The sequence below is a fragment of the Stigmatopora argus genome, chromosome 3, assembly GCF_051989625.1.
Source record: "Stigmatopora argus isolate UIUO_Sarg chromosome 3, RoL_Sarg_1.0, whole genome shotgun sequence".
Lineage (NCBI taxonomy): Eukaryota > Metazoa > Chordata > Actinopteri > Syngnathiformes > Syngnathidae > Stigmatopora > Stigmatopora argus.
This window is the reverse complement of record NC_135389.1, coordinates 2,170,118-2,197,465: the sequence shown is the minus strand read 5'-3', so window position 1 is coordinate 2,197,465 and position 27,348 is coordinate 2,170,118. Positions and strand designations below refer to the sequence as shown.

At 41.3% G+C, this 27,348-nt stretch overlaps 1 protein-coding gene across 3 annotated transcripts in view; it reads left to right on the top strand.

Moving 5' to 3' along the window:
• Positions 1 to 26,617, top strand: part of chmp1a (charged multivesicular body protein 1A) — a 53,365-nt gene extending 26,748 nt beyond the window's left edge. The window contains exons 5-7 of one of the 3 annotated variants that reach the window (XM_077595436.1): positions 7,087 to 7,215; positions 7,359 to 7,552; positions 26,337 to 26,617. In XM_077595436.1, coding sequence (XP_077451562.1) covers positions 7,087 to 7,215; positions 7,359 to 7,552; positions 26,337 to 26,358 — 345 coding nt within the window. In that variant the 3' untranslated portion in view covers positions 26,359 to 26,617. Of the gene's footprint in view, positions 1 to 7,086; positions 7,216 to 7,358; positions 7,557 to 8,668; positions 22,358 to 26,336 lie in introns of those variants that run through there. The other 2 variants (XM_077595438.1, XR_013299495.1) reach the window with 2 other exon arrangements.
• Positions 26,618 to 27,348: the final 731 nt, after the last annotated feature.

Below are 27,348 nucleotides of genomic sequence, written 5' to 3'. Positions count from 1 at the left end.
TCAGTGGACCTGTTTGCCCTATAAGCAAACTGGTGAGGATCAATTGAGGGAGAGATTGTATTCCTGATATGGCGGGCTACCAACTTTTCAAAGCACTTCATGATCACAGGCGTGAGGGCAACAGGCCTATAATCATTCATGCTGCCAATGGTTGGCTTTTTGGGGACAGGGATGATGGTGGCAGATTTCAGACAAGATGGAATGATGGATAGTTGCAGGGAACAATTGAAAATATTTGTGAAGACTCCAGCCAGCTGGTCAGCACAGGCTTTGAGCACCTTCCCAGGTACTCCGTCAGGGCCCGCAGCCTTCCTGGTGTTCACAGACCGCATTAGCAGTCTCACTTCCTGTTCCCGGAACGTCAGTGTATTGCTGCAGGGTGGTGGTGGGGGTGTTGAGACTGGGCCTGATTTGTCAGTCTCAAAGCGGGCAAAGAAACGGTTCAAATTCTCCGCTAGTGAGGCATCTGCATTAACAGACATAGTATTGTTGTTGTAGTTGGTAATATGTCGTATTCCTTGCCACATCTTCTTTGGGTTATTTTCTGTGAAGTGCTCCTCAATTTTTTTGGTATATGCTGCCTTGGCCTTCTTAATGCCTCTTTTCAGCTCAGCTCTGGCAGCGCTATATTTTATCTTGTCCCCTGATCTAAAGGCGGAATTACGGCATTTGATGAGTGCCTGTGTCTCATTGGTCATCCAGGGTTTTTGGTTAGGAAAAACCCGTATTCGTTTATCTATAGTGACGTTGTCGATGCAGTTTTTTATGTAAGAAAGAACAGAGTCCGTGTAGTCCTGGAGGTTGTCGTGTACAAAAAGTTCCCAGTTGGTGCGGGAAAAGCAGTCCTGCAGCTGAGAGAGTGCGTTGTCGGGCCAAGTTTTTATTGTCTTTATTTGTGGCGTTGTTTGCCTCCGGAGTGGAGTGTAAGCGGGGGTGAGAGATAGGCAGAGGTGATCTGATCCAGCTAGGTGAGGTAGGGAAGTGGCTTTATAAGCATGTTTGATGTTAGAATAGACATGGTCAAGAGTTTTGTCTCCTCTAGTATTACAATTTACGTATTGAATAAACTTAGGTAAAACAGTCTTTAAACACGCCTTGTTGAAATCACCAGCGACAATAAAAACTCCATCGGGGTGAGCAAGCTGTTGTTTTTTTAACAGCCGCTAGCAGGAGGTTAAGTGCCGTGTTTACGTTAGCATTCGGAGGTATATAGATAGCCGTTGCTATGACGACGTTAAGCTCTCTTGGTAGATAATAGGGCCTACATCGTATTGCTAATAACTCTAAATCCGGGGAACAGTGAGTGTCAATAATTTTACTGTCACAACACCATTCATTATGTATATACATGCACAGTCCTCCGCCCTTGCCTTTGCCTGTTAATACTTTTGAACGGTCGAAGCGAAAAAGCGTTCGGCTAGCTAGCGATACCGCCGCGTCGGGGATATGCGGGTGTAGCCACGTTTCTGAGATGATAATAATATTACAGTTTCTAACAAGGCTGTTGGTAGCAATACGAAGTTCCAACTCATCCATTTTGTGGGTGATGGATCGGGCGTTGGTCAAAAGGATACTAGGAAGCGAAGCTCGGTGTGGTTGTTGTTTCAGCTTAGCAGCAAGGCCCGCACGGCATCCACGCTTCTGTTTCCTGTCCCTTCGCCGCCTTCGACGTGCTTTTGGTGGGCTGGCTAGCCACGGAGATCCCGGAGAGTGTGTTAAGAAATCGGATGTATCGCATATCCTTCGGATAGTGAGTAAATCCTGGCGACTGTAAGATAACGAACGACACCGAACTGGAGAGCTTGAAGCCGCAGCGTCAGTGCGCGCCGCCATCTTAAGAAAGATGGTTAGGAGATTGTAGAGGGCAGTCTTCTGTAGGCTAGGAATTTGCCAGTAGAAAGCAGTGTGAAATGATTATTTCCTGTAATTGTCTGTAGGAAATGGGTTAGCCCATAAATGGCAGCCTTCAGCTGATAGTAGCACACTTGCTCATTGTTCTGATGAATAAAAATTTGCAGCATTCATCCATCCATCCTCTCCACTTATGCTAGGCCTGGTCGCTGCGGGAGCAGCTCCATTAAGAATGCCCAGGCTTCCCTCTCCCCAGCCACTTCGAGTGAGTTTTTACTAACAGGCTCCCCTCATAAGCCCCTACAGACCTGTCGTTGGGTGTGTGGGAGGAGGGGGGTTGTAGGCTGCTGCCTACAAGGTAGGGTAGGGTCCACCCCTAGCAGCCCCCAAGTTACACCTCTTTCAAGTGGTATAGAGGGACTTTAAACGGTCATACAGTGACCAAACCACCCTTATCAGTTTTTCCGGTACCCCGTACTCCTGGAACACCCCCTTTCAACTCCCCAAATGAACGCCTTCTTCAAGTCTCCAAAACACATATAAATTGGTTGGGCAAACTCCCATGACCTCATGACATCCGTAATGACGACCACACTCATTCCCCAAATCTTTGGTTTAGCTTCTTAATGGATCCTCCATTCCAGGATCCTTGAATATACCTTTTCAGCGATACTGAAGTGTGTTTTCCCCAATAATCACCCAAGTGTGATTGATCATCAACCTGTTTTTTTCAATCCAGAGGCACTGTCCCTATGTCCATGCAATATTGCAAAGACATGTAAACCAGGACAACCCTATAATATTTAGAACATTGAGAAACTCCAGGCGGATATCATCCACCCTCCAGGCTTTGCCACTGAGGAGCTTTTTAACCATCTCAGTGACTTCAACCCAAGAGATACAAGAGCCCACATCAGAGTCTCTAAGGCGCTGCTCCCTCATTGGAGTTGACAGGAATTGTGGAGTTGAGAAGATTTTCCAAGTCCAAGCCTAGCGGATCACAACGTCCCAAATCAAAGTCAGCAATGCGCTATCCAATTAGACACAAAGTTGATGGTGCACTGCTTTCCCCTCCTGAGACACTAGATTGTGGACTAACAATTCTTCAAGGCCATCCGGAAGTTGGGCAGTATGGCATTGCCAAACTCATCCTTTGTCCAGGTCTTTGCCTCAATGACAACCAGAGCTGCTTGACCAGCCTGTAACCAATAGCTGCATCCAGGTCAACATTCAGAGATCTCTTTCAACTTGACGGTTTTCCTTACTGCCATTTCTTAGCCTGTTTAAACTGCTGCCATTTGAGCCCAAATACTTTGAATACTACAACTCCCTACCAATGCAAGTGCATCTCTTCGGCTGAAATGGTCTCCTTTTCAAAGCAGTCCACATGCAACAAGGACTGTTTTTATCCAGTGCAATTGGCTTCATGCTTGCAAGCGAATCCTTGAAAGAGGAATTACTCAAGGTGTTCTTTGGCATTATTGACCGCCGAATTAAGGAACCACCTTAGGGTTAAAAGCGCTGCGAGCACAAGAAATTCAAATGCCTTGCCACTCCCCTAGGATGTTTTAAATGGATATACCGTAATGCTTAGAATGCGCGGGGAGGCTATTTTTAGGGTGAACGTCCGCCGGTTTGATCGCAATAAGTAGCGTGGCAAGAAATAAAACCAGTCACTCATACAAAAATTGAATTTAGTGCACAGACAAGACGCCCCCACCGATTGGACGAATCGACCATTTTAGAGAAAATTTGAGACTTTTAAGTGCGCCCTATAGGTGTGAAAATACGGTATGTATTAAATAACAACGCAGAGCTGCCAACCTCCGTTGCCCCCATTTCAGGAGTACCCTTATCCCATTTCCGCAGTTTTATGTTTTCATCAGGGGTTAATGCGATTCGCGCAAAATTGAAAATAAAATAAATGTAAAAAAATAAAAAATAAATAACAGGACAATTTAAATCAACCTGTTGTTATCATGTTTTTACATTAATTGAAATACAGTGGTACCTCGTCACACGACCGCTCGTCATACAAAATTCTCGTCTTACGACGGAAATTTCTATCGAATAATTCGCCCGTCATGCGATCAAAATTTCGTGATGCGACCAAGCTTTTTTGCATATCTTTCGTGTATAACAATATCTACGAGCACTGAACGATTAATTCAGACGAGTTTTTCCTCCTACGCATCGACCAGGAAACGCACAACGCGCATGCGCGGGCAAAAAGAGGGCTTTCTGGGTAATGAAGTATACTCGTGCACACAATGCCGATAGGCAATGGCACTCTTTCTCAGAATGAAACTTCATTACCCACAATCAATACGTGGGTAAGCTGAGCTGTTGCATTTCCTGTTATTTTTATTATCTAATACGAGGAGTATTATATTACTTCTCGTTCGCTGCTCCTAAGAACATCAGCGGCACTGGCTCGCAATTCCCTCTTGTAATATTTCTGGTCGCAACTCTCTCTAATAGGCGCCGTTCAAAGCGGTTGCAACCAGAACCATTTCAACGAGGGAGTTGTGAGCCGGTCTGTATGAGCAGCGGAGCGATTGCTAAAATGTTCTACAAGACTATTTCTCGTTGGCAAGTGGTCGTGGGTTATCCTATTGTGAGGACATTTGTGTGAATCATTTTCGGAATATTTTGAAAGGAATACGTAGTACAACAGCAAACAGCCCATCGATAGCGAACGTGAGGGTGGAGGCGTGGCAAACCGCCAACCCGGAAAACGAAGGTAACAAAAGATTACAACAAAATTAGAATTCAGTTTTGTGTAAAGTTACATTAAACGTATGTTTGAGTGTCTGTATATATTAATCCAAGTTAATTTAAATTTGTTTGTTCCGTTTACGAGTGCGTTGTCGTGCCACGGAGGTCAAGGCACATGGACTCATCATGTCTATTCACGATAACATGCACTGCTTGACCATCACTGGGTGCAGATGATCACGTGACATTACTTGGCCAATCAGTTGCAAGGAAGTTATATATCTTGAATTGAAAAAAAAAATCGTATTTTATTTTACACTAAAGTAGAGTTCGGTGAATGTGCGTATGAAATTGGTGGGGTTCGGTGAATGTGCATATGAAACAGGTGGGGTTTGGAAGCTCCAACAAGGTTAAGAATGCTTTAGAACAACCCCGGAAATGATAGGATTTGCTTCAAAACAAAAGACAGGTGGTCTAGCCTTAATAGTACTTACATCCCATGAACCAAAATGTAAATATTAAAGCGAAGTCGCACAACATGATACAGTAATCCCTCGAATATCACGGCTCCACTACATCGCAGATTTTTTTCTGGGGGAATTATTTTTTTATGTATTTTTTTTTCATAAAAATGTGAAAATCCACGCTGAAACTCGCAAGCGGAAGCCACTGCCATGTCCTCCGCTTGCTACTAGGACTCAGCCCTGAAGTTAAATATATATAAATATATATATATATATATAAATATATATATATAAATATATATATATATATATATATATATTTATTTTAAATAAGGGTGACCCTACTTCGTGGTTTTTCGTTTATCGCAGCCATGTATCAATATTGCGTGAATCGCATTCACTCCGGAAATACTCCGGAGATGAGACGAGACGAGATTCTATTTCTATTTTATCCCGTATTCAGGAAATTTCTTGGTTGCAGTAGCAAGACATTGTAGACCTAGGTAAAAAACTGGAGCCACACACAGGAAGTCCACAAAGTGGGGACCTGCAGACTGAGACTGAGATTACCGCACAGTCCCTCAGCAGTCTGGAGGTTTTAAAGATCATCTTCCTTGCCTAGATCCTCCTAAGCTGTCCTATCACCTAATCAGCAGCAGCGGAGAGGCCGGCGGGGGGCTTCAAAGCACACAAGCAGCCCAGCAAGTACCGGCAGCTCCTCCATCTGACTGGGGAGAGATCTCACGCTCCCATAACAATAATGGAATGCTCGGTCTGGAGCGTTGCCTCGTCACCCGGCACTATCATCCACTGCTCACAGCTGATCCTGCGTGCATGACAGCGGAGGCACGGCTGAACGGCTCCAAAGACGTCTAGGACTAGCACAAAGAAACCAAGCCACGCGACGGGTGGGGTCAAGTCGCAAAGGTCGCAGAACCACAAAGCAAAAAGCACAAAGTACAAAGCACAAAGCAAAGCAAAGTATATGGGAAAGCATTAAGAAATATTATAATGCAATTAAAAAAGATAGAAAAGCAGAAAAAACACAAAACGAGCAAGAGCGGACGGAGCTACTGCTGCTGCCACTTGAGCGGCGCCATCTTGGTTGCAGTAGCAAAAACGGATACAGACACAAGAAAAAGAAATTGTAGAGTTGGATAAAACTGGAACCACACACAGGAGGTCTTCCAGAAGATGGGGAACTTCTGTAGACTGAGACCGAGGTTGAAAATATGCAGAGTTACTCTTCCAAGCTTATCCGCACAGTCCCTCAGTAGTCTGGAGCTGAAGAATCAACAGTAGAGTACAACCCCTCAATTCCGTTTTCGGCCTGGTAAGCGCCGACAGCTCTTCCATCTTATCAGGGATGGATCTCACTTTCCCCATAATAATAGATGGAATGATTGGTCTGAAGCATCGCTCTTTGTCCCGGCGCTTTTGTCCAGCTCCGGATGTCCAGCGGCATTGAGGTGTTGCTCCTTCTGCTGCGTATTGTTCACAGCTAATGTGTATGACAGCGTAGGCATGGCTGAATGGTTCCAAAAAAAGAAGTAGCAGAAAGAAGCCAGGCTAACAGAACAAAGAAAGTTGTAAAAACATTAAAGTAAAAAGTATAAAGTACAAAGTAAAGTAAAAAAGAAATGTATTAAGAAATATTAAAATGTGATAAAAAAGATGGAAAGGCTGTAAAACACAAAAAAATCAAATAAGAGTGGACAGAGCTACTGCCACCGGCTGCCTCCTGACGGCGCCATTTTGGAAAAAAAGGGACAAGGGTACTCCTGAAATGGGGTCGATGGAGGTTGGCAGCTCTGACAATTTTATAACAAGAATGACAACCTAGCAAGGACTAGAATACTGGTAGCTTCATTTTATCATGAGAATATACTTACTCTTTTAAGGTAATATTAGGTCTAGACTAGATCTGATTAATCTACTACCAGGAAAACAGTGAGCAAAAAATAAAATCTAACATTTCACCAAAAGGTTTTGCAATGACTATTTTTTTGATGATATTTTCTTAACATTTCTGAACATATGCCTTCTCTATCAGGTGACTAAAAATATGGGCCAGGTGACTAAGGCTCTGGACAAAGCTCTGAATTCTATGGACCTTCAAAAGGTATCTGCTGTAATGGACAAGTTTGAAATCCAAGTCCAGAACCTTGATGTCCACACTTCAGTGAGTGATTTCAGCTCAACAGCTTTTTTGGTAGCATTTTGCATTTGTTGTGTTTAACTATCTTAGTAGACATCCTACTAAAGGCTTTTGAGGGCATCTCTATTTAGTTCCATTTAAGATGTTTGCTATTTTCTTAACATCAGGTAATGGAAGGTTCCCTGAGCTCTGCAATGACACTGACAACACCACAAGAACAGGTGGATGACTTGATCCATCAAATAAAAGAGGAAAGTGGTCTGGAGGTGATGGACCAGCTCAACAAATTGCCCGCAGGAGCCACATCAATTGGTGCAGAGAGTTCACGCAGTCAGGAGAAGGAAGACCAGCTTTCTAGAAGGTAGGGTTCACTGCTGGTAATGATTATTTTTGGGGACACTATACAAATTGTCATCATTTGGTTACTAAAGAGTTAGAAGCATTGTTGCATATTCATTTCTTTGCTGACCCCCAGTGTATTTTTTGTGCACTTATGATTGTTTCCACTAACTAGAGAATTATTGTAGACTAGCTGGCCAATGACCTTGCGCTCGCACAAAGCTCAGTGCAATACCTGCGACATCAGTGTTCGGTACTGGGTCTGTGATATCGGCGTATGCAATGAGATATCAATAAGGGGAACTGCGATACTTGCAATACCTGGAAAAAAATTGGCAACTCTTAACCACTGATCTGACCACAGACAGACACATCCATATACATCAATGCAGCCTTAGAATAGAAGCATGTTAAATGGTCCCACAAATGCTAACCAACCAATCACAGCAGTGGAGTCTATGGCCATCTCTGCCAAGTTGTGTCCAAGAAACTTTACTGTTGTTTATTAACTATAATAACAGTTCTCTCACTTAATAGTTGATTATTTATTATACTACTACTATTGTCATTTTCTTTTATAATTTATAGTTCAGCTAGAATAGTGAGAATATTTTTTCACGAAATTAAATTTAGAAAGAAAGCTCTTTGTTAGAAAAAAGTTTTTAAGACTTTTATATGAATAAGTATGCTTCGGATTGTTCAAATACAAAAAAATCTCAATAATCTATGTCTACAGTGTACCAGCCGAAAGATGGTCAAGTCTTGAATAATGGTTTTTAGTTCGTTTAATTATATTCCATTCGTTTCCAAAAAACATCCAACCACCTTGTGACCTTCACAATAAAAGTCACGCACGGAATATGGACATACATATATACATTTACAGAATTCATCTTAATGACATCAAAACACGGTTTAAAAATAAATTAGATTTATATTAAATTAAATCTTGAATTAAGTCCTTTACATACAGTAATACCTCTATTATCGCGATTAATGGGGGGTCGGACTCTATCTCTCGTTCTCTCTCTTCTCTTGCTCTCTCTCTCTCGCTTTCTTTCTCTCTCCATCTCTTGTTCTCTCTAGTTCTCTCGATTCTCTCTCTCTCTCTCTCTCTCTCTCTCTCTCTCTCTCTCTCTCTCTCTCTCTCGCTTTCTTTCTCCCTCTATCTCTTGTTCTCTCTCCTCTCTCTCTTTCTCTCTCTCTTGCTCTTTTACTCTCTTCTCTCTCGCTTTCTCTCTCTCTTGCTCTTTTCCTCTCTTTCTCTTTCTCTGTCACTCTCTCCCTTTATTTGTCTCTCTTTTTCTCTCTCTTCTCTTTCTCTCTTTCTCTTCTCATTGTCTCTCTCTTTCTTTCTCTTCTCATTCTCTCTCTCTCTTCTCATTGTCTTTCTCTCTTTCTTTCTCTTCTCATTCTCTCTCTCTCTTTTCATTGTCTTTCTTTCTTGCTCTCTCTCTTTTTTTCTCTCTTTCTCACTGTCTCCATGTTCCCCTCTTTCTCTCTCTTTCTTGCCGTTTTTTTCTCTCTGTGTCTCTGTCTCTGTTCCTCTGTTTCTCTCTGCCTTCCTCTTTTTCTCTGTCTCTGTCTTTCTCTGTCTCTCTCTTTCTATCTTTTTCTGTCTGTCTTCTCTCTTTCTTAATCTTTATCTCTATCTTTCTCCCTATCTCTCTCTGTCTTTCTTTCTCTTTATCTCTCTCTATCTGTCTTTCTTTCTCTTTATCTCTCTCTATCTGTCTTTCTTTCTCTTTATCCCTCTCTCTCTATCTGTCTTTCTTTCTCTTTATCTCTCTCTCTCTATCTGTCTTTCTTTCTCGTAATCTCTCTATCTGTCTTTCTTTCTCTTTATGTCTCTCTCTATCTGTCTTTCTTTCTCTTTATCTCTCTGTCTGTCTTTCTTTCTCTTTATCTCTCTCTCTATCTGTCTTTCTTTCTCTGTATCTCTCTCTCTATCTGTCTTTCTTTCTCTTTATCTCTCTATCTGTCTTTCTCTTTATCTCTCTATCTGTCTTTCTCTTTATCTCTCTATCTGTCTTTCTTTCTCTTTATCTCTCTCTCTCTCTCTCAATCTAAGATATTGCACATTGTTATTGCACACCCCAAAGTTATTGTACAGAAGGGATTGGATCTCTCTCTTTCTCTCTCTCCCCTTCTCTCTCTCGCTCACTGTATTTCTCTCTTGCTCTTTCTCTCTTTCTCGCTCTCCTCTTCTCTCTTTATCACTGTATTTCTCTCTCTTCCTCTCTCTTTCTTTTTCTCTTTCTTTCTCTCTCTTTCTCTCTTACTCTCCCTATCTCTTCCTTTCTCTCTTTCTATCTCTTCTCCCTCTTTTCTCTCTCTCCTCTCCCCTGTCTCCCTATCTCTACTCTTTCTTTCCTCCGCTCTTCGCTCTCTCCTTCTTTCCCTATCTCTCATTTCTTTATATCTCGTTCTCTCTCCCTTCTCTCTCTGTCTCTCTTTTTTTCTCTCTTCCTCTGTCGCTATTCTCTGTATGTCTCTCTATCTCTCTTCCTTCCTCTCTTTCTCTCTATCTGTCTTTCTCCTCTCTATCTCTGTTTCTCTCTCTTTCTCTGTTTCTCTCTAACTCTTTCTCTCACTTTCTCTCTCTATCTGTTTCTCTCTCTAACTCTTTCTCTCACTTTCTCTCTCTATCTGTTTCTCTCTCTATCTCTTCTGCCTCTCATTTCTCTCTTTCTCTCTGTCCCTTATTTGTTCACTCTCTCTATCCCTCATTTGTTCTTTCTCTAACCCTTTCTCTTCCTCTCTCTCTTCCTTTCTCCCTTCCTTTCTCTCTCTCTCTCTCTCTCTCTCTCTCTCTCAATCTTTTCGATTATTTCGTGCTTAATATCGATTGTCATCATACAACTTTTCTTCGCAATACCCTTCATTGCACCGGCTTGCTTTGGATCCATTGTGTTTCCCTTAATTCTGCACTGACTAATGAAAAAAAAAAATGAAAAATTGCAACGCTCCGCCCAGTGCTCGTAGAGATCTTTTCATGGGGGAGATGTGGCGAGAGAGACAGTGTGGTGAAATCATAAAGCAGCCTCTCGCGGCGAGGCCAACTGATCATATCTCAAAAATTGTCTCGTATCTCAAGGTAAATATTTGCTCGGAATTTTACTCGCATCTCAAATTCCTCGTATGTTGGGGTATTACTGTATAAGGCTCTTACCCATGGTAAAATGTAAGTATCTTTACTGAAGTGCTAACATAGAAATTTGGGGATTTCAATCAACTTCAATTTCTATTCCACTTCTCAACATTATTTACGTTGCTGGTTACACATTTCAACTCTTATACACTCACACGTCGGCTCAGTGAAACTGCTCATGGCCATTGTTGGCTTTTATTGATCCGTAGACCGTGTTGTTTTACCTTGTTTTGTCGCCGGCCTTTTGGTCGCCCGTTGTCGCGGTCGGGGCGACCAAAAGACAGCGACCAAAAGACCGCGACCAAAAGACGGCGACCAAAAGACGGCGACCAAAAGACCGGCGACCAATCGACCGCACATGGTGCACCAGACCACCATCCTCTTGTCTTGCTTCTACAACTCTGGCAAGTCTCCATTCATTCTCTGGTATTGCACCCAAAACATCTCTGTTGTTTGAGACAAATTTGTGTAGACGTAGCTGTTCCTTGCTACAGACCTGTCATACTTCACTGTCAAGCTGATTGGCCTTTTCAACAGGCTGCCTATTGTTTGTCAACTGAGAACGTGCCCTAGACGGACGGTAGCGTCATCTCCAGATGTTCTTCTTTATTGTGCCTTAACTTGTCCTTCTTCATGTGTAAAAACTGCAAGTCGTGCCTCCACCTCTGCCTTCTTTTGTGACACATGGCTACCTTGCAGACTCCCCCTTGACACCGTCGAACCATATATCGACCTGGCATCCTTTCTTTCCAGCAATTTCAAGAGTGATTCTTTCACTGTCTTGGGGTAAAACTCTTTATCTTTTTCTGTGTAGCGTATTTTTAAAAGTGTTAGTACTTCTCTTGTCACTGAAGAGCAGCTATCCATTCTTCTCCTAATGTCTAGAGATGGTGTGGTCATGGTGCGCAAGCTCTCATATTCTTCCCTTAATCTTGGCTCATATACACCTAAGGATTGAATCATGTCAGCTAGTTCCCCATTAGTGCAATCTTGCTTTAATTTGGTCTTCAATTCCCATTTCTGTAGGATGTTTCTCCCTCTCTGATTGCCTTAACGGTTGTTCAGACTGAAGTGTTGGCTTCAGCCCGATTTTATGAATTTGAAGAACTGCATTAATTGCAGCTAAGCTCTTCAATTTCCAATCTTTCTGTTTCCTCAAGTACAACATCTAAATTTGTCATTGTCTCCTCTTTTTCCAGAGCTTTAATTACCCCATGTAGGATATTTGTGTCTGATTTGCCTTATACCATTTGCTTAACTATTCTGTTTGCATGCAACACTGAAAATATTATGATCTTTGTGCAACATTCTCTTCCCTGTTCCCATTTTTTTCCCAAAGGAGTGGAGAATATTCCGTTCAATCTATTTAGTTCAAAGAACAAAAATCAAGATGGACATATACAGTCTGACCTGTTATCTGTTGCATGGTGGGCATATTCGTCACCTGGATTGTCTCTGTTCACTGTTGCCTTCTTTAGAGGAGTCTTTTTTATCGCGCTGGTCTGCAGCGCGTTGCCTTGTTGGACCAATGCCTGAGCGAGTTGGCCGGTATTCGTACGGGCCTACAACGCCAAGCCAACGTTCCGGAAAATGCAGGCCCTCGGATCTTCAGGGTAAAGTCGACCAATCTTCTTCCCTTTTCCCGATGGCTTCGCAGTCACCATTTGAAATCTTCTTCCATCGGCCACGGGTTTCCCCTCCATCTGTTGAATGCTGCACTTTGAAGTTTTCAAAGGAGCACGCTCTCGTCGGGTGGATGACGTGTTTCACTCACTTCCCTTGTGAATCAAACGTTTTTCACTTTAGCTGCCCCTAACATTCTTCTCCTGGTCAGAATTAAGCCACGCATTGACTGATGTATGACGGGAGTAATGTTTTTATTTTTCCAAGCATCAAACAACAACAACACCGTGAAAAACTGAAATGACATACATATTACAACACAATATTGTTATTTACAACAAAATAATTACAACAAAGGAATCTCTTATAAACAAATAGACAAAAACTAAAATTTTCTTACCATGTGCGCTCTCTGACTTGAATTAGGAGCTGCTAAGCCTTAACCAAATTGTTGCATGCGTCCTCTTTCAATTGTTACAAGTCTGAACAAAGCACATCCGTCCCAACAGCCCTCTCTATTGGTCACATGACCACTCTTTTATGTCCTGACGTCATTTCTAAGCTCAAAATTGCACTACACGGTTTACATTATGAAATATATAAAAAGAATAGAAACAAAATACACAACTCAAAACATTGGATGAACACAATACACAAAAATATCAATGGAAAACCTAAAACGGCACACCCTCTCAGGGACAGCTATGTCGGACATAAGGGTCTTCGTAGCATGGATTCAATTGCTTAAACTGCCAAACAGTAACGGTACATTCAATCTCTACACACATTAAAACAGTGGCGGGCAGCGAATTTCAAAGTGACGCCTTCAATTCTATATCTGAATCAATCCAACCCTCAAAAACTATTTAATGGCTATAAAACCTTTACTCCAGCTACAGCTGCGACACATATATAAAAGCATCAATAATAACCTCATACAATTGAAATATTATTTAGGAATATAGCCATATTTTACTCACCTTTTTTATCTCTACACAAAATCCATCCTTCTTTTCTATCGCCATCGAAGCTAATGCTGAAAGTCGAGCCTGTCCTGTCGTATCTCTGGCATAAGTTTTTGTATTCGATTTAGTGCTGAAAATGTCCGTTCCCGGTTGTGGCAGGCTTGCTAGCTTCGGAGTTGTCTGACCTTTTTTAATGATGTCCAGCTTTTCTTGTAAAGTTCGTCTTGAAAATGGCTTTGACAGTAAATCTGGAAACAAATCAATTTCTTCTCCTTCAGCCATTGCGGGTTGACAAAACCGCTATTAAATCAACACAGCAATATATTTGCTTGTGCAGCTCGATCCAGATACAGTTTGGTACCTTTGGCTAGTGCACTCTATCACTAGCCAATCATAGTTGGTGAAAGCGATGACGTATCCCTACGCCTGTGAGAAGGCCTTGGTGTCGCCAACTCGAAATCTGATTGGTTAAAGCAACAGTTTATCGACGCTTGTTTTATGCACTAGAGCCTGCAGAACTGATGGCCTCAAGGCAGATTTCTGACCCTGGCAACAAATAATGGCTGAAATGTGATTGGTTAGATGCTTAAATATGAAAACGAAAACACACTGGAAGCAGCGCAACCAGGGGAAAAGCAATGAAAGGAAGCTGACAGCCAATTTGGAATGATTTAATAAATATTCATGGACAAAACATAATTAACATCAGTCTGTGATTCAGATATTTTTTAAGCCAGCAGAGAAGGCCTTGCAGGCCCTGATGGTCCACCACTGCATTAAAATAATAGTAATATAAAACTATAACACTGGCGGGTCATTTTGTTCAAGTTACATAATTTCTAATTTTTTGAATGCATGACATTAGGGGGTTCTTAAAAATAATAATCATAATAATAATGATAATCCCCTGCTTGGACAGTTCTGATACTCACTGGTTGTTCTTGGTTATCATTTCCACACGACGGACTCACAGGTGTCGACGTCGTAGTGGTTTCACTAGCCGGTTGTGGATTATTTTTGGTATGGCCGCTGCTAGTCGCAGCAAAGAAGGCTGTCACCTTAGGTGAAGTGGACAGCAGATTTCTGCTCTCCTCCTTTCTCCTCTTCTCAGAACCCCTGGGGTAATTTCTTTTCATTTTTCCTTCTCTTTTTGGTAACCTTCTTTTCTCTTCTCTCCGCTTTTCCTCTCGTCTCGAAAATTCACGCATTTTTTTTTTTTACGCTGTTATCGTGCATCCTCTGCACCTGCACGTATGCAGTAAGATGGACTGATCCAATTTAGTGGAGACTGAAGTGGAGGCCCCATGCACATGTAATACAATAAGCATTCTGCTGGCATTTTAGCGAAACGATTTTGAGATAAAATTTACCGTACTTACTCGTATATAAGCCGCACCCCTAAAATTGCCTTAAAATTGTTGAATTTTATTTTTTTTCACGAATAAGCCGCCCCCTGATTCTCAATTTTCACCTCCATATTTATGGTTTTAATAGGGAGTATAAATGTGTTACTTTGAAGGGAAAATCTTAAGAAAAATCATCGCACGTGGTATTTCTGAGATACTGTATGAATCAAAAGCACATTATTAGGGTCAATTTCATAAGGAAGTTAATATGCCTGTCTTTCTAAATGCAAAATATCAAATTATTCAATTTGAAAAAAGAAATAAGTATCTTAATGAGAACCCGATGCTTTTTAATGACAGAAATTAACATTTTCTACCAGAAGTTTAAGATGTGGCGGCCAAATTGCTTCTAATGTCGAAATATCTCGATTTTTTTCGATGGTTCATATTACTCCAATAGTTGTCCCTTTCAAACAAGAAATAAAACGAAAAAAATCAAGGTAGAATTTTGTTTTATTTCAAAATCAAGGCTACTTGCGTCTGGTGAAAAAAAAGTAGACGCAGCGCCCAGACCTCACTAAGATGGCTACGCCCCGACCTCTCTAAGATGGCTGTGCCCCGACCTCGCTAAGATGGCTGTGCCCCAACCTCACTAAGATGGGCGAGGCCCGAGCGAGCAGTGACGGGAACGTTTTGCGTTTTATGCAAGATACGTTTTTTTTCATAATCACAAATGTAGAATCGCTTCATTTCTGTTTTCCGAAAGGGAGGGTGCTGTTTGCACGTAGACAAATTCAAAAAGGAAGTAACGTAAGCACAACCAGGAAATATACCCATAGCCCTATACGTAGTGTTCACCAAGTCTCTGGGTGCATACGCATTACACAGGTATCAAGGTTTATATTTTGACGATCGACCGCGAGACCTTCGAACAGCTTTAACTATTGTGATGTGCTGACATGGTAAACGCTATGGTCAGAGCACGTACCTACGGTAAGATGGAGGCGCCCCGAGCGAGCAATTGCAGACACAAGTGTACTCAGGTCTGGCCATTCTGAGCACGTTTAACTACAGTAAGATAGCTTTTCTCCGAGCGAGCAGTGACGGGAACGTCAGTTTTTTCAAGTTTTATGCAAGACACGGTTTATTTTTTCCTTGACTTATATTCGTAGACGTCAAAATACATTTTGTTTATCTTTTCTTTATTTTGAAATAATCGGCCGCATTGTCTTGCGTCATTTTGTCGTGACGTCATCGTGTCGTCGTCGTCAACTTGTAGTTTCGTGCATGTCGTGTTTTTATGCACATATAAGCCGTACCCTATATTCAGTCAACATTTTTTGTCCAACAAAAGCAGCTTATATGCGAGTAAATACGGTAATTAATGTGAGCAAATAAGTAATAAATGTAATAACTGAAAGTGTATGAGGAGTTTTATGCGGCCCTAGGCACCCGCCTAGTTTTGGCTAATGGTAACTCCGCCAGTGCCCAGGGCAATACTCAAACCTTTTTTGAACATCTGTGTTAAGGTTATCCTTAGGTATTTCCAAATTCACAATAAAAGAGGCATCTGAAGTCACATCTTTGTTTAATTCTTGCAAGAAGAGAATACATCCATCCGCGACTCCGGTCAGGATAATTCTAACAACTCGAGGTCTCTCTCGCTTATTTATTCATAAGATTTTAACGCCATGCCCCACAGAAGTCTAAACAACTTTAGAGTCTCATAACAATTTATCACAGTCATCAAAATAATTGTAGGTCTCCCGAATCTTCCCAAGAGCGCTTGTTGTGAAACCATCTTCCGACGCCGAAACAGTTCCACAGTTCCCAAGAACGCTTGTTGTGAACCCTCTTCATGCCCAAGGCCATTCCCAGTCCTCTTGATGTGAACCACAGTCCTTACTTTTGCAAGAGATGCATTAAAATTCCCTTTGTATTGATGTCAATAACTCTTCGTTGCAAGTACATATAATATAATAATATTGATACACATCTATAATAATGATAAACCTAACATTCCCCCCTATTATTATATGTGTACGCAATCCCATAATCATTTTTTTATTTATGACAAACACAAATACACTTGGGGGAAGTCCCTTGTCTCGATCTTTACCAGAATTCACCTTACTTGCATATCTGGCCTGAAAAAGGAAGAACAAAATCATTCTCGTTCAACTCATTTTCATAATTTGCATCATCCTGGACATCAATGCCATCACCAGTAGGCTGTCTAATAAGCAGATAGAATCTTTGTAATTCAGAATTTGTTAGAGCTACTGTATCAGCCCTAAGTCGGTCTAGCAAAAAGCATAAGCAGGGAATAAGACAATACCCACACATTGTCAAAGTATTAGCCAAAACAGCTATTGATATCACCTCGGTGAAGGCCAATTTTTTACATTTGGCGAAGGCTTTATCCCACCAGTGCCAGAAGGTGGATCGTTCCACTTCAGAGTGCCTCTTCGTTTCCGGTTCAGGGTCTGCAGGCCTTCAACGGCCCAGGTTAAGGACCCATTGGGGGATGTGTTGTTGAGTGCAACATTTTCAAACATAGCATACGCCCCCTGCTCCCTCAAGAGCACATCAACCGTCAGAAGCATATCAACCGCTTTGCGGTCCTGGAAAGTCATGAAACTGGTGGCTGCCAGCTGTTCCTTCATTGCAAATCCAATTTCCTTTTTTTTTTACATTGTAATGGATGTTGTTCATCCTATTCATATTTTTATTTGGCGTAACCCAAAGAAAAATAGACTCCTGCTGCATTTTGGCAAACCAACTGTTGGGAATTTTCTCTATAATTATATTAAAGTTAAGTTAGTAATCTGACTCCAATTTGTGACCTTACCCAACTGCCACTCATCCAACAATTTGCGCGCTCGTTCTGCAATAGAAAGGTATCAGGAAGCTAGCAGTTTCACACACGAGTGGCTTTATTCCTAACACACAAATCTAATACATACGCCTAGATCTCAGGTCCCTCTCAATACAGCTCTGTACGTCTCTGTTGCCACCAGTCAACGTAGTTCTACTCCTGAGTTGCCCAGGAATTGAATTATACTTCACAATATGCAAATGACACAACAACAAAGGCATCCTGGCATTATTCTATTGGCTATGTGTATACTGCAGTTAAATTTAGCTTGCTCATTGGTCTTTATTCCCCGCAGAATCTCCTCACCGGTACCCCCCAGTTGTTTTTTCCTCTCCACCAACTGCCTGTGTCTTGTCTCGGCACCTGCAAACAGTCCACTCTTGCACCCCCCCACATCCTGCCTTGTTCATACGCTCAACACTTTACAATCTCACACTCTCACAAAGAATGTAGCAACATCTAATGAACTACTCCAAGCTCAAACTGTTATATTCCTTTACAACCCATAAGTCGGATCGCCATCCCTCGATGAGGCTCAACGTCGTCGAGAGAGGCCAGTCGCCGCACCGAAATTCCGAGCCGCCAATTGTATCTCCTCCACTCTAAAACAGATACTGGTAAAAACAGTGAAACCAAAGCACATAGTCCTGTTTCTTTTTTTACAGGAGTTATATAATTTATTTGCCCCACTTCACCACCATAAGCCAAAACATGGAATCAGTGAGACCGTAAATCTTGGACAATGGGCACACCATGTCTCATCTACCACACCCAGATTCAGACCATGCCTGTAAGGTTCAAACAGGTAAAGTTAGCACAGTGGAAAAATTGACTTGTCATTCACTGCTTCTGTAACAGGACAGACACCGTTTCATTATTTTTCCTTTTCTTTACAAGCAGGACACTTTTTTTCTTTTGTAAAAACACTTTCCCCAAAGAATGGTGATTGAGGGAGATGTTATATCCGATCGCATTTTCCCTCGTCTGGTCGTTTGTTTTAACCCTTTGTAAGAAGGTTTAGTCTCAATTGAAACGTTTGAACCATTGAAACCATATGGAGACAATAAAACCAATATACAAAGTTCTTTCCAATTAATATTGGAGTGTTTGCATTTTATTGGGTCAGAAAGTTTATCTTACCCGTCTCCTCAACTGTTTCAACTGAGGGTACCTTCTTACAATGCAAAAGGTGGCTCTACATCCCCTTTTCGGCGTGCTAGTGCTTCTTCTTTATACTGCAGGTTGAGCACCTCCATTGGTCCAGTCCGTTTCCTGTTGAGAAGCACAGTTTCCTTCTGCTAACCCAATTTGAATGCGTTTTCTTAAAGATTTTTTCAGTTCCAATCGTGCAGTGAATAATGGCGATTTGTATGGTCTACTAAATAAGATTTCCCTATGTTGTTGTCCTGTTGAACTCGTTATGTAGGCAGTGATTTCATAACGAGATATGGAACCTTCTGTCCATCCAGCCAACAATTTTGTTAACACAATTTGGGTGCCATTATCACTATAAATCTTTGGAATTTCAAATTGTGCACTGATATGCCGAGCACAGGTTAAGCATGCTCTGCCACCAACTTAACCCTATAAGTTGTGTAGTGGCACCGTACAGAGGCCACCCTCCCCCTTGTCGAGACACAGGACTTCCCATGACTCAAGCTAGCTTTGTTAAAAGCAGCTCACCCAAGTAAGCTGAGGTACCAATTTGTTTTTTTGTTTTTGTTTTTACCTCAGTGATCCCAAATCTCACATTTCGCAGAGCAGATTATTTGTTTCTCCACGTTAAGTTTCAAATGTGGAGTATTGCTGCTGCATTCCTGTCAAAAATTTCATTTGGTGAATTTTTTTTCTTTCTTTTTTTTTTGTACTAAACTGCCGCCGCCATCCTCGAAAGGCTTATTGGCGATTTCAGAAATCAATATAAAATTTCCAAATCCTATTCCACCTTGATAATTGATTGTAGATTATATTTTGGTGGCTAGCCAATCAAAAACACAAAAAGACAGACCATCATCCTCACTCACACTCATAATCAGGGGAATTTAGTGTTCAACCAGTCTAGCATCCATAATTTTGGTTTGTTGGAGTAAACTGGAGTACCTGGAGAAAACCCACGAATTCTCGAGGACACCAGGAATACTCCACACTCTGGAAGGTCTGGATCCACCCCGCTTCCATTAGTAGATCCTCGAACCGCAAGGTTGATGCGTTAATTATTAGTCTTTCAACTTGGGTCGTTTACCCATACCTCAGTGGCCCGTAAATTTTCATCTCAGGTGTAAACCACCATCCCCAGTGGGGCTTGTTGGTAGTTCACCCATTTTTTCCTGCCCCGTCAGCAATAATCATTCCAGAAGGAGCTAGGTAATTAATGTACTAGATTTGCGTGTCACACATCTACAAATAGAAATTTGTTTTGGAAGTTCAATTGCCGCCGTTCGTCGCCCTAGTCAGCCAGGATGAGCTACTGGAGTGGCTCTGATTAACTCTTTGTTTGCCAATAATGCAATAATGGAATAGTTGTGACACATTGAAACACACACACACACCCACCCAAGTATATTAACTGTTTGTAAAAATGTACCTCCATATTTCGCATTAAGTTATACCCTCTGTCAATGCTATCAGTTTAGCTGTTTGTACGCAGAATTGAGGCGGCAATAGTTTCACCTCTAAGGTTTGTTTTAGTAGTTGTCAATGTATCTCGCATTCCGTTCGAATTTTGCCCATTTCATTTTATTCCTAGACAACCCATCTACTTAAAGCATTACTCAAGGTTGATACTTTATCATTTGGAGATGCTATTTTTGAACATAGACATTATTTCATCACTCGTTCCATACCATGAAAGGCTGCTGGCCTTAGAAATATCTGAATCATATTATATTTTGTCCATCAATACTTATTATTCCAAATGGTCTGTTAGCTTCCTTTCATTGCTTTTCCCCCTGGTTGCACTGCTTCCAGATGTGTGTTTTCATCTTTAAGCATTTAACCAATCACATTTCAGCCATTATTTGTTGCCAGATCGGATCTGCCTCAAAGCCTTCACAATCAGTTCTGCGGGCTCTGCTGCATTAAACTAGACTGTTGCTTTTAACCAATCAGATTTTGAGTTGGCAACCCAACAGACAACGGACCCGTTTTATCACTCTTGTTTCTGTGGGACAAGCCGTCTCACTTGTATCTCCATTGACATATTATATATAGATATAGATTATCTCTATGCTTAGTGCATATTTTATCCTGCAGGTTTTAATATTTCATGCATATTTAAGCTGGCCAGCAAACCCATATCTGTTTGTCCATAAATTTAGGTGTTTAACCCTTGTAGCGCTTTGATTTTCAACAAACTTCCAATCTTTACACGGCAGACGCTGTTTCGGATCGTCATCCCTAGCCGCTTTGTTATTCGAGCTGCCCATTTTGAAGTGAGTTCGCGTGCACTCAGTTATCAGTTAGTTAACTTTCTTTTCCGCCTTTAATTATCGGAACTACACACGTAACACAAATGTATACCCTAGCCTGATATACCGTCGGAGTTATATTTGTACTTTTCACAGTACAGGACACCCCGAACTGCCCTAACACACGTAACACAAATGTATACCCTAGCCTGATATACCATCAGAGTTATATTTGTACTTTTCCGGACCACAGTACAGGACACCCCGAACTGCCCTAAGTTTTATAGACTCATGCTCTGTCTCTTTACCTGGTAGAGACTAGTATGCCCAGGGTTTTATTGTCTCATTTCTCAAAATGGACCTACACATGCAATGCCCCTTCGCGCATTTGGCAACCGTCAACAAATGCAGACATTCATGTGGACTTACCAGAGATGTCCTCAGATGTCTCTTTCAGTAGGATTAGTCGTCAACCGTCGAGAATCCAGAGGCGCTCCTTCGAGTAATCTAGCCCGTAAAGGGGATTTAGCTGCCGTGGCCACGGTCTTTCCAGATATCGAACGGAAGCGTCCTGGATTCTGCTTTGGTATCTTGACCACAGGCTCGAAGAACCAAAATGTTAAGGTTATCCTTAGGTATTTCCAAATTCACAATAAAAGAGGCATCTGAAGTCACATCTTTGGTTAATTCTTGCAAGAAGAGAATACATCCATCCGCGACTCCGGTCAGGATAATTCTAACAACTCGAGGTCTCTCTCGCTAATTTATTCATAAGATTTTAACGCCATGCCCCACAGAAGTCTAAACAACTTTACAGTCTCATAACAATTTATCACAGTCATCAAAACAATTGTAGGTCTGTCGAATCTTCCCAAGAGCGCTTGTTGTGAAACCATCTTCCGACGCCGAAACAGTTCCACAGTTCCCAAGAACGCTTGTTGTGAACCCTCTTCATGCCCAAGCCATTCTCAGTCCTCTTGATGCGAACCACAGTCCTTACTTTTGCAAGAGATGCATTAAAATGCCCTTTGTATTGATGTCAATATCTCTTCGTTGCAAGTACATATAATATTGATACACATCTATAATAATGATAAATCTAACAATCTGAATCAGACTCTTTTAACAATCTAGGCCAAAGGTGCTCATTACGTCGATCTCCAAAGCACTACTGGTAGATTGCCTGATAGTAAGGCCTGTCCATCGCGGATTTTATATTAAGTATAAAAACAAGTTCATATAAATGTTCAAATTCACACTGAAATCGCAACTGAAAGAGAGGAGATGAAAAATGGCTGAATTCAGGGCCCTGCTTCTTCTTCAGCGCTGAATTGGGTGTCCCTCAGCGGCATAGAAGAATTTCACTGCAGAAGAAGAAGAATTTCACCGCAGAAGAAGGAAGGATATTCGGCCAGCGATCATCATCATGTGCGGGAATACTGATGGCTGGCTTCATGGTATAGCCAGCCTTAATCAACAAGTTTGTCCGTCCTCATGCTTTGCAAAACAAAAACAAATATGCTATGTTTTGACTGGTTCGTTTATAACAGACGATGGTGTTTTTTAGATCGTTTTGTTACCTCACGTTTCGATCCAACGCTTAGTCAGGCGAGTACAGAAATCCCTCGAATATCACGGATAATGTAGACCAGACATGGCCTGGATTACGAAAGCCTTCACAAACTGTTTCATCCCGAACGCGAAGCTGTACCTCGCCTAAAGGGGGCTCCCCTTCAAAGACTTGGACTAAAACTCTCATAAACGTGTTTCTTTGGATTTATATAAAGCGGAGAGGAACTATTTTCACTGTAAGTACAGTATTTAAAGTATCTAGATTTTTTATATATAAACTATACATAGTCATACCTCTATGTGCGAAATGTTCAGGTTACGAAAGCTTTTTATATGCAAATGAGTGCCTCGAGATAAGAAAAATATCCAAGTTACGAAAAACCCCAAAAAGTACATGCATTCCTTATCCATTATTTTATTTTGAAAATATTGTCGCGGATGCATTGATTCTCGCTTTATAAGCTCACTCCACCATATACTAGGCTCTCATTGGCTGTCTCACAACAACCGTCCATTTTCTTTAACCCACTGTCTGCTTAAGCTTATTTATGCTTGAGGAAGCTGTGGCCGAGTGCCTCGACCTGAACCGCAGCGTTCGGTGGACGAAATTTTATCGCGGGGGCAGGCGATGGGCCGTGTGGTCAGTAATAAGAACGTTTATGAGTTAGTTGGTCAATGTGCACCAAAACGGGAAGTGGTATACTCCTCTCGTATTGGCGAGCAAACTATGCCACGCGTACACCATTCTACACTGACTAACGGGGAAAAACCACTGAAAAAATGCAACGCTCCGCCCAGTGCTTTTAGAGACATTTACACGAGGGAGTTGCCGCGAGATGTTCTCATAAGCAGCCTGTCACGTAGGCTGTATGCTCGTATATCAAAATTTGTCTCGTATCTCAAGGTAAATATTTGCTCCAAATTTTACTCTTATCTCAAATTGCCGGTACATCGGGGCACTCGTATGTGAAGGTATTACTTTATATACTTGGTATTCATTTTATGACATTAATATATAATTTTATGATCATTTTCTCTCATTTTTGTGTTTCTCACATCTTTCTTACAAAATTGGGACATGTTGACCAATTTTAAAGGGTTTAGTTCAGGGGTGGGCAAACCGGTCCTCAAGGGTCGCTGTGGGTGCAGGTTGTTGTTCCAACCGATCCACCACAGACACTTTGACCAATGAGATTTCTGCAGAAAACAAGACACACCTGACTGCAATCCACTGATTGCACTTGTAGGACACCAAATTGGTGAAAAGGTGTCCTCTTTCTGGGTTGGAATGAAAAACCCGCACCCACTGCGGCCCTTTGTGGAATAGTTTGGAGACCACTGCATTACAGTCTTGTCATATTCTTAAAACCGTAATTTTTAACAAATACACTTCTGGATAATTGTACTTGTGTTGTACTGTTTTTCCTATAGACGCGAAAACATGTAGTATGGTAGTAATAATAGGAGTGAATTATTGTTAAGGTCTCATCAGGATCCAAGTGTGGTGGTGACAGCCTCGCCTCATATATACAACCTTTCATAGCTGCTTGCAAACGCTTTCCTTTGATGTTGAACAGCTTTACTTCGGTGCCCTTTGTTGATAATCAGACGCATCTGAACTGCCCTCCCTCCATCCTCTGTGCCGATAGACCCGGGGAGGTTGGCGGCTTGAACAAGGTAGATCGCAGGAGGTTGGCTACTTGAAAAGTAGATCTTGAAGTAAAAAACTGTGAACACCCCTGATCTTGGCTAGGCTGTCAGCACCACACTTAACATAAACGACTTGTCACAGCTATGCACTGCTTCAGTGCTATATTTTGTATTATAATTAATGTTTAAGGCCTATAGTATTTTGAAGGTTTATATAAGTATGTTTAAGGCTTGTATAAGTAACCTGTATTGGTCTGTACTGAAAAAAACATTTAATAAAATGGAGAGAATGCGTACAGTACTGTACTACGTATGAGAGAGAGAGAGAGAGAGAGAGAGATGGAGAGAACAAGAGAGAGAGATGGAGAGAGAGAGAGAGATGGAGAGAGAGAGAGATGGAGAGAGCGAGAGAGAGAGAGAGAGAGAGGAGAGAGAGAGAGAGAGAGAGAACGTAATAAGATAAATAAAATGAAGTTTAACTTACTTTTGGAAGATGTACTCGATGCTTAAGGGGAGGAGGAGGAGGAGCAGGATTTTATATCATGAGAGGGTCTTCGTCGTCGGTGGAATGGGCTTCAAAAGTTACTTCCTCCTCCGTAACTTCAATGAGTTTTCACCAACCATATTGAATAATGGATGCACGAGATAATTAATGATAAAAATGAAAATACAGTGGTACCTCGAGATACGAGCTTAATCCGTTCCGGAACTGAGCTCGTATGACGAGATTCTCGTAACTCGAGCGGACGTTTTCCATTGAAATGAATGGAAAACAAATTAATTCGTTCCAGCCCTCTAAAAAACACCAAAAACAGGATATTGGATTGGATTTTTTTTTAAATTTCTTCTAATTTGCCATCTATTAACAAAGTAACACATAACTAGTGGTTTAATAGTAATAAAATGTGTTTAATCTAACTAAAATTGGGCAGATTTCGCCGACGGGAGACAGAGACGTTTGGGGGCGTGGGCGGGGGGTTCCTTTTTTTTCCACGACAACGGACTCGTAAACGGAACAAACAAATTTAAATTAACTTGGATTAATATATACAGACACTCAAACATACGTTTAATGTAACTTTACACAAAACTGAATTCTAATTTTGTTGTAATCTTTTGTGACCTTCGTTTTTCGGGTTGGCGGTTTGCCACGCCTCCGCCCTCACGTTCGCTATCGATGGACTGTTTGCTGTTGTATTGCCTTCAAAATATTCCCAAAATGATGCACACAAATGTCCTCACAATAGGATAACGCACGACCACTTGCCAACGAGAAAGTCTTTAAGGAACAATCGCGGGACCTTTCCTAAGAAAGAATAACGGGAAATGACATAGCTGAGCTTCCCACGTAGTGATTGTGGGTAATGAAAGTTTTATTCTGAGAAAGGTTGCCATTGCCTATGGGTAATGTGTGCAGGAGTATACTTCATTACCCAGAAAGCCCTCTTTTTGCATGCGCGTTGTGCGTTTCCTGGTTGTATGAGAAACTCGTCTGAATTAATTAGTTCCGTGCTCGTAAATATTGTTATACACGAAAGATATGCAAAAAAGACTGTGCCATGGCCACCTGGCTTGGTCGCATCACGAAATTTTGATCGCATAACGGGCGAATTATTCGATCAAAATTTCCCCCGTAAGACGAGCATTTTGTATGACGAGCGGTCGTATGACGAGGTACGACTGTAGTTCTTTGCGCACTGGAGATACGTTCACGCACTTACGCACTGCAACAAACTGGGCAGATGAAGGTGGATTTTGGGTGAGCTCTCACAGCGCCAAGCCTCGGTATTAGTGGCGGAAAGAAGCACTATTCGGAAAAAGGTGCGCAATACAAAATCGCTTACGCGCAGACATGTTCGTATGTACCGTTGTTCGTAACTCGAATGTTCGTAAGTAGGGGAGCGACTGTACTTTAATTTATTTTGTTTTTCTTTTTCCTTTTTTTTTGCAATGATCTGTTTTTCTCATTTAAATTGTAATATCTTATCATATTCTGTACCATTCCATTCTTCAGTAAAACACGCTTGGCAAACAAAAAAAACCTAGCTTGATTATAAATGTTATACTGGAACCACTCTACAGATCAGAAAAAAATCCACAAAAATGAAGATGATTCTGATTGTTTAATGCTGAGTGAGGCCATCAAATGTTTTCTCTTAATTGTCTAATACAAGCCGATGCAATTAGGACTTAATCATATTTTTCATGTTGCAGGTTGGCAGCTTTGCGGAACTGAGCAGTGACTTCTCTTACGTTTGCTGGGGGTAAAAATACAAGAGGGTGGTATTGGGTCTATATTTCTGCTGAATTGTTCCTGCAATGAGGGAGTATCACCTTTTTCTTGTTTTTGCCAAACGACTGTTGGTCCCTTCCCTATGTATGCTTTGTACAATATTAATCTGGTCTTATCTTTAGGATAACAACAATAATGGACATGTAAATATTTGATTCACAAAAACTGAAGTGATTACAAACAATTAAAGTGATTAAAAGAATGTGCACCCTGTTTTTTTTGCACTTGGTTATCCACTTGACGTTAACTTTCTACGACAAGGAGTCAGAAGTGTCCTCGTCACATTCATCAAGTCCCAGGTACAACATTGAATGTACCAGTGCACAATCATTACACTGGGAGTGTTTTATTTTTATTTGTTGTCAATACACGCATCCCATAATCTACACAAGGGGGTGTCAAACTCATTTTGGTATATCAGCCACATTCACAGCAATTTGAGACAAATGGGTAAGACCAGTTAAAATAATAGTTTCCCTATCTTTGGGGTGCAAATTATTACAAGTACAATCTTAACCTGAATATACACAATTTATCAATGTACAATTGCAAATCTTGCTTAAAATAAATTTAAAAACTATTGCAATATTAACAATACAGTGTTACCTTGAGATACGAGCTTAATGCGTTCTGGGACTGAGCTCGTATGTCGATTTACTCGTATCTCAAATCAACGTTTGCCAATGAAATGAACTAAAAACAAATTAATTCGTTCTAACCCTCTGAAAAAAACACAAAAAAAACATGATATTGGAATGGATTTTTTTTATTTGTTCTAACTAGCAATCTATTAACAGAGTAATAAATAACTAGTGGTTATGATGTTTAATAGTACTAAAATTAGACGGATTTCGTAGAGGGGAGAGAGAGAGACTTTTTGCATGGCAACGCGCTCGTAACATAACAAATACATTTCAATGAACTTGGATTACG